Source organism: Manis javanica, chromosome 5 (genome assembly GCF_040802235.1).
Source record: "Manis javanica isolate MJ-LG chromosome 5, MJ_LKY, whole genome shotgun sequence".
In the NCBI taxonomy this organism is placed as follows: domain Eukaryota; kingdom Metazoa; phylum Chordata; class Mammalia; order Pholidota; family Manidae; genus Manis; species Manis javanica.
Genome location: NC_133160.1, coordinates 28,936,301 through 28,948,787, shown reverse-complemented (window position 1 = coordinate 28,948,787; position 12,487 = coordinate 28,936,301). Strand labels below are relative to the sequence as shown.

The 12,487-nt window shown below is 41.6% G+C and overlaps 1 protein-coding gene across 3 annotated transcripts in view; it reads left to right on the top strand.

Moving 5' to 3' along the window:
• The window catches only part of DNAAF9 (dynein axonemal assembly factor 9), a 156,225-nt gene that overhangs the window by 133,773 nt on the left and 9,965 nt on the right, over positions 1-12,487 (top strand). For all 3 annotated transcript variants that reach the window (XM_073236851.1, XM_073236850.1, XM_073236852.1), the window contains exons 30-31: positions 8,550-8,685; positions 10,707-10,793. In XM_073236851.1, the coding sequence (XP_073092952.1) occupies positions 8,550-8,685; positions 10,707-10,793 (223 nt within the window). The remainder of the gene's footprint in view (positions 1-8,549; positions 8,686-10,706; positions 10,794-12,487) is intronic.

Genomic DNA, 12,487 nt, shown 5'->3' with positions numbered 1-12,487 from the left:
CACCTCTCCTAAGGTGGGTTTAAGCCTGCCCTGGCCTTCCAACTAATATCAGTGGACAAAATAAGTATTCCTAACCTCTGAATCACAAAGATCTTGATGCATTTCTCCTGTCCCAGGAGTACAGAGTATGGCCCAGTGGAACCTTCTCCCTTAATTCCCCCACTACATACACTGGAATTTTCCATACCTCCTTGATAACATTTAGACAGATCTACCCATCCTGTAGGTTACATTGCATTTTCCTATCAACTGGCATCCCAAGAACCAGCACTGTTTAGTCATACTAACTATGGTGCCTAGAGCCCCAGAGTAAATCCTGAATTTCCTGCGGTGATGATAAAATGCTCATTGTTGTCAGAAGAGCTGGAGTCTGGGCTTCCTGAGCCAGCCCAGCAAGTAGAAATCAGACAGGAGAAAATAACTCTATGTCCCCAGCACAGTTGTGCTCTGCTGATCCCACTGCCAGTCCACAGGGAGCAGAGACAACAGAGCATACCAGAGCTGTTGTCTTGGGAAACAGCTGAGCTGGGTGCTGCGCGGGGCAGGAGGCCAGGTGACTGGGGGAGGAATGTGTGTGTTGGACTGCTGCATCAGGAAGTCTCAAGTGCAGCTTTTAGAGGCCCCTGTTGGCTTTCTAGGCACTGTACCCCAGAAGCAGGGTGGAATAGAAGTTGGCTCAGTCCACCTGCAGTATCCACCCCATGTAGATTCAGGAGATTTTATGGATGTTGGGTCAATATCTGGAGACAGACTGGAAGCTGAGTTGGAAAAGGAGGCATCTAGGATGACTTCTAGGTTTCTAGCTCAGGAGACTGGGAACGTTGGTGGTACCTATCCTTGAAACAGAAAGCACAGGAGAAAATACAAGTTTAGAGATAACTAAAGAGAGCTGTTGGTCCTCAGATACATGTTTGGAAGTCATGGTCAAAACCAAGGGTGTGGGCTATAGTCACATGACAATTGCTACCCCATGGCACTTGCTCCCTCAGTGCTCCTCTGGGGTTTTTTTTCCCCTTGGCAAAGAGGGAATTGGGTGAGAATTTAATAATGTGGGTAACTTGAAACCAGTCTAATATTGTATATCAACTCTACTTCAATCAATCAATTAGTGAAAGATTGTGGGAATGTGATCAGATGTAGACAGATGACTTGGAGGCCATATGTGCTGTTTTCTGAACTCCAATGGGCTTGTGGAATGATAGTGACTTGGTTAATATCTTACCTTGCACCTGGGCCCAAGGGACCCTATGGACTGGTCTGAGCTGGCTCCCCATGGGCATGGGCTGTCTTCTCCGGTGAGGAAGGAGGTAAAAAACAAGTATTTCTTTTTTCCTCAGAAATTTGGTGGCTCTTTTGGAAGTGGAATCCGCCACCAGCAGACAAACACATCATGTCGCAAGGGAACATATTACCGCCCTTTACTCCTTCATGAGTCAGGCTCCCTGATCCATTGCTTTTAAAACAAAGGATTGTTTAACAATGAGAAAAGGACATTATTGCCACCCCCAAGATGATGTGTATTACAGAAATCCAAGGATTAGGAAATAATCTCAGTGCATAAACAGTAAGCAAGGCTCCATATAATGCGGGCTTGAAAGCAGAACAGAGATATTTAACTACCATGTACTGGTATTAGAAGTATCCATAGATAGATAAAGGGAGTAAACTTGGTTTCCTCCTGGGCTGCTGGAAGCCTTTAGTCCCAAGTGGGATGATCAGAGACCTCAGAGATGTTTCTGCACTCTTGGGAATGGGCCAGCCCAGGCTGCCTGCTCTCTCATAGCCCAAATTGGAGAGACCTTGGCCAAACCTGGGTATCCATTCCTTGATACAGAGCAGAAGAAAGTTCCTGGCCCGAGCAAGATGAACCCAGCCACCATGGCCTCTTCACCCTGTGCTCCAGATAACTGCTGTACCTGCCTTGCAGATGGCATTTCCTCTTGGCAGGTGGCGGTTTGCATAGCTGGCCAGAGGAATGCTGCAGTTAATCCTTTTGCTTGTTTCCCTATCAAGCAAAGCTCTTTTCTATGTTCAATTCCTGACCTGGAATCCCAAGCCCACAGGGTTTGTCTACATATACTCATGAGGCAGACAGGACTTTGGGCTACATGACTCTCAGAGACTCAGACCCCAGCCTTTTCCTGGACAGGACAGGCCTACACTTATGACCTTGTTGCACACCACTCAGAATGGCACATTTACACTAGTCTGACTTCACAGTTTCTTTTCCCCAAGGAGACACTAAACAGATTCTTAGGGCCTTTATAGGTCTTTCTCAGCCTTTTTGAGCTCCTCACTGTAAAATCCACCACACCTATTCTTGTCCTGCCCCCATGGAAATCTCATGGGCCTCTTGCAGGATCTGGCTTCTGTATCTGCCATCTCTAGACTGTGCTGAGCCTTCTGGACCCTGTCTGCTCCCCCACTGTGCCACATTCTGGCTCTGGCCTCCTGACCTTGCCTCACTGAGTTTCCAGAGGTCCCAATCACTTCCTGTGGTTGTACCAGAGCATGGGGTTCTGGCATTAGGTTCCAGGCTGTCCCTGCTGCCTCCCCCCCCATCTTCCAGGGTGATCTTTCTAAATGGGAATGAGAACACAGGGCACCGCATGTCACCTCCCACAGGAGGCTTCTCTGACACCCTGGCTGAGCATGGTCCATTGTAATATTAAAGCTTCTGAACGGAAAAGGCATGTGAGGAACCTTTTAAATACAGAAGAAAAAAAATGCTGACTTCGACTCCATTGAATTCCTAAAGTCGTGTGCAGTTACCACAGCTACGCCACACTTAGGGACCTTGAGGATAGAGGTTTTGAGTGTGGGAGAAGCTCTTGAAAAATGGGATTCTGTATATTCTTATGTACTTAGAGATGTGCAAACTGTCTGACGAAGCATCCTCCAAATCTGGTTGTCTCTGGTTGCCTCTCGGGAAGAGAACTAAGGCTCAAGGTGCCATAGGAAGAGGGGCGAAGAAACTTTGCACTGAATACCTTTTTGTACTTCATGAGTTTTGTACCAGAAATACATATATACCAATAAGTCTTAGAAACTTTTCCAGATGGCTGGCTGATGAATAGGATTTTCTCACACTTATAAATGGGAAAAATTGGCATTTGGGTGCCCACAGCTTAGATTCTTATGCAGCTGCCTCAGTGTTCAGGTTGCATGTACCTTTCATTACACTTGATTCATTTGTTTATTTATTCAGCAAATCTTTAACCAGTGCTGCTTTAACCCAGTTCTGGGGGACTAGGAAAGGCTTCTAGAAGAGGTGCTATTCAAATTGTCTACAGCCTGATGGAGGAATCGGGCCAGCAAAAAGGAGGGAAAAGGTGGTTCAGGCAGAGAAACAGCAAGAATGAAGGCTTGATGGTGACCAGAGCTCACCCAGGGCCCTGAGGAGGTGCAGCTTGGCAGATAGGTCAGGAAGGCCAAGTTTAGAGGAATTGAAGTGCATTGAAATACTTTAAGTAGGGAAGTGATATAATCAGATCTATGTTTTTGAAAGATTACTCTGACTACAGAAGAAGGAATGAATTGTAGTAAAGGTCACTGGAAGTAGAGAGAATGAGCTGTGGCCTACGGAAGAGAGGGGTGGTCTGACATAGGCAGATGATAGCAGGGATTTAGAGTGATTAGAGCTGTTAGCACTTACTGGCCCAGGGGAGGACTCAGTGCCTCCAGGGTCCAGCCTTGGGGAACCGGGCTGTCAGGTTGCCTTTCATTAAGTAACTGGAAGAAGAGGCAGAGCTGCACTCAATACTTGATGTCAAGAAAAGCCACCGTGGAAACTTACCCTGAGTCCTTAGAGGTCTTTCAAACCCTATGCAGAGGCTGATGGGCTTCATCTGCTTAAGGCTGGCTTACTAGCTAGCATTAGCAGAAAAATGAGAAGAATAGAACCTGCGCCTCAGACCCAAGGAACCAACAGATCCCAGAATGAGCCATAAACACTTAGGAAGCAGACTCTGCTCAGCAGGAGCTCCAACTCCTGCCGGCTGCCGTCCCAGGTACATTGCATAGCCTTTGTATGCGCCCTTTCCCCCCTGTAACGTGACCATTGGTGCGACGCTCCTAATCCCTGCTCTCTGTTCACTAACGGCCACTCATCTAAACCATGGATTGAGCAATTTAGGCTGCTGGGAGCTCCATGATTTAGCTTTCAGCTGGTTGCTTTAACTAAGGCCTGTGTGCCACAGCCCCCCCTCTGTTGGTCTGAGGAACGGATGGGTCCAGGCACCCCACTGCACAGGTAGAAGTCCTGTTCTCAGGCTGTTGCTCAACCCACAATGATGGTGGTAGTCTGGTGGTGATAGGTTGCATTTAATGGTTCTTACTATCTGTAGGCCCTGTGATAAGCATTTTACTGGTAACCTGGAGGTATGTGTTACTCTTCTGTCTAACAGAGGAGGAAATTTGGGCTCAGAGAAAAAGTTGAGCAATTTGCCTGATGTCACATTAGTAATTAGTGTCCCAAATTCAAACTCAGGTTTGCCTACCTCTAAAACACATGCTTTAATCTTTACATTACTTCATCTTTTTGCTTACATAAAGGAGATTAGTAAGAATATAAGTCCTATATTTTAAATGTTGCCCATGTTATTCAAAGGAGCTTTTGTAGTTTAGAGAAGGGGAAAGAGCAGGGCGGCATGAGGGAAGGATTGAGAAGGTAAGGCATTAAGAGTTTTAAGGAAGAAGTAATCTTTACCAAAATAAAAAGGTAAAGAGCTCAAGAAAAAAAAAATAAGGTGCAGAGCAGTGTAGTATTCCACTACTTGGGGGAAAAAATTTATACACACATACATTTACTTGTATATATTCAGCATACCTCTGGAAGAAGACAGAAGAATCTGATAACTGCAGTTGCTTCCTGGGAAGGGAACCAAGTAGCTGGGGAGGGAGGGAATTTATTTTCTCTGTGAACCCTTCTTCTATACATTGTTTGAGTTTTGCCCTCAAAAACTAAGTACAGCTTAGTAAACATAATGTTCTTCATGTAATTGTAGATTAATGATACCAAAATAAAAAAAAAGAAAACATAAGAGGACATCTTAGCTGCCCTACTGACATTGATACTCACACATGACACAAAAAAGTATAATGTATAATCAAAGAAAAAAATTAATTGGATTTCATCAAAAAAAACTAAGTACAGTTTATTTCTTTTTTAACTAAACACCTGACTGAAATTAATAGTATTAGCACAGAGTCCTCTGTACTGAACTTAATATTCATTATTGAGCCTCCTGCAATTGCAGGGTCGCTTAGGAAACCTGAACTCTCCGTGATTTAGAGATAATCACTTATAAACTAATCATTTATAAAGCTAGTCTCTCCTAGAAAAAGTTGAGGATGAACACTGACACTTTTAGGCATAGAATTAATGATAATACCAGTGAGAATTCTGTTACAAAATAGAATATAAATGTGGAAAATCTTGGAAACCTATAAATGAAATTACATTTTACAAAATATTAGGAGGGACAGGTGGTAAAGATACCTCGAGACAAGTGCTGGGCATAGAAGCCACAGGGCATAAATCTGCAAAGAAGTAAAAAGCTAACCTTTTCAAACAATATGGCTTCTCTCTCACTTACCAACTTTACATTTCCCTGTATGGCCCCGGAAGATGACTGGTTAGCCAGAGACGGGTAAGATTCCTCAAGGGAGGAACAACCTAAGACAGGCACAGTCGCAGGGGGGCCATCAGGTGAGAATTTGGGGATCAACAGAGGTGAGGCTCAGAACCTCACCCCCCTGCTTTGAGAGAAATCTTCTGCATCCGTGGATGTTTTGCTGCCCTTGTCTAGCCTGGATTAATACTTAGTCCATAGGCACACACCTGATCATCTGATCATCTACATTTGCCCTCTTACAGCACTAAACTATGTTTTCTACCTTTATCTTGCATCTACCTACCACTTCAGCATTTTATTAAAAATAAAAATAATAATAATAATAAAGGGAGAAATGTGGGATCAACATATAAATCAAGTACAAAAATCAAACGAATATTCATATTTGACCTGATTGTTTATAGGTCATAATGCATGATCAAAACCGAAAGTTTCTGTGATGAATGCCCTTGTACTGTTCACCATGTAAGAATTTATTCACTATGTAAGAATTCGTTCACCATGTAAGAACTTGTTCGTTATGCTTCAGAAGATTGGAGAGACTGACAAGAATTAGACTTGAGATGGATTAAGGATTGTACATTGAGCATTGACCCCCCTATACTGAATTTTATTGTTGTTAACAACCATTTGATCAATAAATATGAGAGATGCCCTCTCAAAAAAAAAAAAATATTAGGAGGGAACAAGAGAAAGATACTATCACCACAACTTCGAAAGTGGGATATCAATAAGTTTAAAGCTGTTAAATGAAGTTATAGTTAGTTTTACTCTGTAAATATTTTAAAGTATCTACTAGAGAAACTATTGATGTAACCAACCAGAATGTGATGGTAGAAAAGTGGGAAGAATTTAGTGGTATATACCAACTTCCCCCTCTGTCCTGTTAAAAAGTCAATAAGCATTGTTCAAAGATGGTATAAAACACAGTGATTCTGATCTATTATAAAAAGAAACTATAAGGGTAACTATCATAAGAATTAAAAACAGACTGTTAAGCCCACTCCATATCAAAAGAGAAAACAAAGAATGCAGAGATCATACTGCTAAAGATTTTTTTAAAAATTAACAGAATCCAAGATAGACAAGGTGACAGAACCAAAGTGTCAGTAAATATAAGTGGGGTAAACACATATTAAAAGGAAAAGTTTCTCATATTAAACCAGAAAACAAAACTTAATTATACAATGCTCTATACAAGAGAAGCATCTAAAACCAAGTAAAGATGGTGGTCAAAGAATGGTCAAAGGCATAACACAAAAATAGAAACGAAAAGAAAAGAGGCAATATTATTAACAGCTAGGTTGAATTTAAGGCAAAAAATTGAAAAGTCTAAAAAGGGCAATTTTTAATGAGAAAGGGTGCTCTCTACACAACCTGTAATCAGTATTTTTATACCAAATAAGTCAAAAGAAAGTATATACTCTTAAGTTACTACATTAGTAAATAAGAAATAACTTTTTTAAAGAATGAATTAAGCATTCAATTTAAGAAGTTAGGGGAAAAATTTTTTTTGACTAGTTTATCATAAATTTTGAATCTATAAAAGAGATCTGACTAGTTTAAGCAATACTATGGGGCTACAATCAGCAAAATCCAGACTGGGGGAAATTTACAGGATACAGTTTTTTGACAAATAAATTACAAAGAAATAAGGAGAAAACTGGAAATTGAAAGGGAATTATGAGATGCATCAGTGAAATATAGACTTTGGTTCCTGGTTCAAAAAATTAAAAATAAGTCATGAGAAAAATTTGAACACAGACTATACTTTTTTATATTGAAGATTTTATTATTAATAATTACTTTAAAAAGTCCTTATCCTGAGGAGGTATATACTAAAATATTTCTGGATGAAATAATAGAAGTCTGCAGTGGGGGAGGAGGGGAAAGGGGAAAAGACTGGGGTATGGTAAGGAAAAAGGACCTTTAGCCAAATGTTAATTCTTGAAGCCAAGTGATAGGTTCATGTGAGTTCATTATACTACTTTTTCTATTTTTGTATATGTTTGAAATTTTCACAGTATTAAAAAGTGAATAAAAATGGTTGAATAACAGAAATGCAAATTATCTTATAGCAGAAATGGTGTATATTCTAAGTCACAACAATGTAAAAATAGAAAGGAGTATGGAAGAGGTATTATAATTACGTGGGCATGGTAGGATGTGATAACATCCCTGATTTCCAAATTCTCTGTAGTGCTTTGGTAAGTTTTACTTCTTAATTTTCACAGAAAGGTTGGGAGTGATCATGAGCTGCTCTTCCTTACTGTATCCCTATGTGAATAGCTGTGTCAGCACTTATCTTGGAATTGTAGGGCCGTGTATGTGACTCCTTGGCTGTGCACTCTTTGAGAGTCTAATAGTTAGCACCTGACAGTGGTTAGTGCTTGATAAATATCTGCACTGGTGAAGGTCAGTGGCACTAGTTCCCAGTGAGGTTAAGTATGGGTGATATGGAAGGGGCCCTTTGGTGAAGAAGCTCTGGGTATGAGCTGAAAAACAGAATTCAGAAGGTAACAAGAGGTTAGTAGCTCATCCAGGAGGCTGGGCCTGCAATACAAGGTGGAGTTACTGCAGGTCCTGAAGCGCAGGCTCCAGCAGGGCAAATGATGTGAGGATTGGTACATTAGTGGGAGAAGACAAATAACACAAACAAACAAAAAGAAACAAGACAAATAACAGAAACTGAAGACAGCAAGCAGTTGTTTGGCCATCAGGAACAGGTTATACGTACTACTGAATGAATGGCAAGAACACATACTGGGATGTGGATGGAAGCATGGTGTCTACCCCAGGGGGCTACTAGAAGTGACCATCAGGGGAGGAAGGAAGGGCTCATGTGTGTTTGTGTGAGCCCTCAGCCCCAGTCAGGACTCCGAAGGCTGAACAGTTCTTCATTTTATTTCCCAGGCCTGGTGAGTAATGTGGTATTCACCAGTCATACCATGGAGCAGAGGCACCCCCTTCTTGTCCAGCTGCAAAGCCTCATCAGGGCTGCCAGTCCTACGGCAGCCTTCATTCTTGCAGAAAATGGGATTGTCACCAGGTAACCTTACCACGTTCACTTCGCCCATGGGACCAGCCACTTTCTCAGATCAGCAGTCCATCTTCCCCTGTATCTAGACCTGAGCGTTTGTGATGCTGTATAAAAATCACCAAATGGCCCATGTGGCAGCACTCTGTACTCTTTTGAGATACTTTGTTTTGATATAGTCATATTTTCATCTATCAAAGCATAGAAGTCAAGACTCTGTCAATGTTCCTTGTGTTAATGTGAGAAAAATGACACAGAGAACAGAGAAATGATCTTTTTGCTTCTTGGACTTGGGTCCAAATTACAAACTGAAAATAGAGAATTGGTGAGTTGTATGTGTGTACATGTATGAAAAGAAAACATCTGGTCATATAGCAATTTTATTTGCTAAGTAAACATACTAAAAGGTGTATACTTTCTATATAATTTTTACTTTTGAACAATACAAATATTTTACCTATTCAAAAATTAAATCAACAGGAGAGAAAATAAATACAAACCCAAAAGGGGATCCATATATATATATCAAAGTAATAACCACACACACACAAAATACTTAATTCAGGTAACTTCTTAACATAATCCCCTGTTAAGACCCTGATTCCAAACATCATTGCTGGTTAAAGAAAGAGATTATAAATATGAAATGAGAAAGATCAAGTAAAACTCTGTAAATTTTGGATTTGAATTGTGGGGCTCAGTAAAAATACATTATTTCCAAAAAAAAAAAGTCTATTTCCTAGCACTTCCCATTGAAAGGGACCAGAAATACTAATATTGTAGTAGCAATAAACATGCCTCCCTACAGATCTTGGTTTCTAAGTACCAGTCCCCACTACAAGGTATCAGAACTCTTTAGAGAATTGGCTGATTGCAGGTATAAGGCGGGAAAATACAAGGTGATCCTGGTACATTTTATGCCAAAAAAGCAAGGGAGAACTCCAAGATTAGTGGAGATATGTCAAAAGGATGCAGAAGCTAACTTGAAAAGTTCCCACTAGCCAAATTTGGGACAACCTGAGCATAAGACAGAACAATGATAATGGATTACAGCACGTGGAATAAAATGAGTCGATAATGATACTTTAAAAAATGGGGAAGGACAAGACAGTAAATCTCTTTTAACACTAATAAGTAAAATAAGATTTATAGAACTAGAAAAGTCACCATTTTGTAACCTTCAGAATAATGCTTGATTTAGGCAAGAATCATCAATGGGTGCTAAAAGTAGTGGTGACAGATTGTTACGGAAAAGGACATTCACTCATCTCAAAGTCACTCCACTGACTACTTACTACGCATGAAGAGAGAAAGGTACCTTCACAGTAGAGAGGTCTGGTAGACATGACATTGATTTGATTAAACCTAGCAAGACTGTTGAGACAGAAGAACACCGTGTGCCTACTCCACGTGGTGATGTGGGAAAGATACATCACCTGAGTATTACATCTTGCCAAAAATATTTAACCAAATCTAATAATGAAGAAACAAACAGACCAAACAGGTTGTGGGACACAAGGCAGATGGCATGTACTCTTCAAAATTGTCAACACCTGGGAAACAAAAAAAGTTGGAGGAATTGTTCCAGGTTAAAGAAAAATAAAGATTGTAAATCCAGTGCATGATCTATGATTGGATCGTGGGTCTCCTCTCCCCAAGAAAAGGGAAAATTTGAGAATGGCTATATTTTAGAGAAGTAGTTCTCCAAGCTGAATGTGCATATGACTCCCTTGAGCATCTTACTAAAAGGAGGATTCTGATTTAGTGGGTCTGAAGTGGGGCTTGAGAGTCTGCATTTTAATAAGCTCCCAGGTAACAGTGCTGCTGGTCCACAGTGTTAAATACTGTGCTAACAGTATTGTGTTCTGTAAGAGGATGCTCTTGTTCTTAGGAGATACATATTGAAGTATTTAGGGGGGAATTAACAGAAAAAACTGTGTGCACATGTGCTCATATGGGGGGGGAGGAAGCAGAAGATGCACATTAAGATTGATGGTCCTAATTAACCTGGGTTTTTCTGTATATTTTCAAAGGAATGAAGACATTGAGCTGATTCTCTCAGAAAATAGTTTTTCAAGTCCTCAGATGCTACGATCTCGATATTTAATGTACCCTGGCTGGCAAGTATCAACGAAAAGCAGCTAAGATTTATTTATTTACAGAAAAATTTTTGAAAAAGCAAAAATACCAGGTGTGCTCTACAAGGGTGACAATGGCAGCTGGAACAGCCTGCCATGTCCCAGCAGCTCTGGCCTTCCCAGGAGCCCAGTACACCACGTCTTAGGCTCTGGATTGGGTGCCTCACTGGATGTTGAGTCTTAGGAAGTGATCCTGTAGGCACCAAGCACTATAGTATCCTGTGTCCTCCAGCCAGTAGTGAGGGTGAGGTGGCTGGCATAGAACCAAGGAGTTGTAACCTTCCATGAGAGAGTCGCTCCTGAAAATAAAGTCAGTCCCCTAGGCTTCTCACCCGACAGGTAGGCAGAGGTGGCCCAGGGGATGTTCCTTCCCTGCTGGTAGACCCCTAGCCTTCAAGGAGAGAGGAGGAGAGGGAGTGCACGGTGACCACACTAAGGCCAGCATCACCTGAGCATTTACTGTGCTCTCCACTCATCCTAAGGCTGCACTCTCCAGGACGGTAGCCACTAGCCACATTTGGCTGTTTAATAAAATGTGAATGTAAATTAATAAGAAATAAAAACTTAAATTCAGTCTGTCAGCCACAGCAGCCACATTGCAGGGGCTCAGTCGGTTGCTGTGGCTGGCAGTGCTGATCCAGAACACCACCGCCACAGGCTGCTGGGCTGCGCTGCTCTGCGAGCACTGCCGGCATTCTCCCATTCGTTCTCAAGTAAGCCTGTGAGGTGTCCATTATTTTCCTCATTGTAGGGATAAGATAACTGAGGCAGCACAGCATTAAATGGCCTGTCCAAAGTCACACCACCTGTAGAATTTCAAAAGAACTAGATTTCAAATCCAGGCTCTGTGCCCCAGAGCCTGTACTCTTTATTTGTTACTCTTGTCCCTGTGTAGAATGGGTAACTGGTTTCTGCTCTATTGAAGGTTCCAGGGAAGACAATTGTTAAAGCTTGGCCAAAATTCATCTCATGCCCATTTGGATTATCTTTGTTACCCTTACTCACTTTCCCCAGGCACCTCTCTACATCCCCCACATCACCCCTTTTATCACCAGTAGTTTGTATCAGCAAAAACCTGATTGTACTATGCTGTTAAAAAACAAACACAAGGTCAGTATGTAAGATTGGAAGTTTTCAGGCATATTCTCAGATTTGAGTCACATCATATTTACTTAAAAAGGGGGTAAGTGGATCATTCCTTATACCTGAACAAGACAATTATCTCTTAGCTAAAAAGAAACAGATAGAGCTTCTGAGGTGAAATCCTCCTCTCCAGTGGCTGAAGCTACTGACCTTTTGCTGCCCCCACTTTTGGGCCTGGGCCTGCAACTCCTTCAGTCTCCTCCTGGTGCCTGGGAAAGCACCCATTTTCCAGTCCATACTGACTCATTCTGGGTATGGTGCATGTTAACCTAGCACAGGGCACAGACTTCCCTAGAGGCAGACTGATCAAGGGGAGAGCCAAGCACGAGGAGTTCCTTACAAGGCTCTGAATCTAGAGTCTAAAACCTTCCCTTTATCAGAAAGATTGGTCCTTGTAGAAAATCATAGATAGAGGGGCCTCAGAATCACACTTCAGGTACTCCCTTCTGAGTCCCTTCCTAGGAATCAGATAACAATATTTTTTAACAAGAAGACAGCCATGAAACATCTTCTCATCCATATACATTACTTCT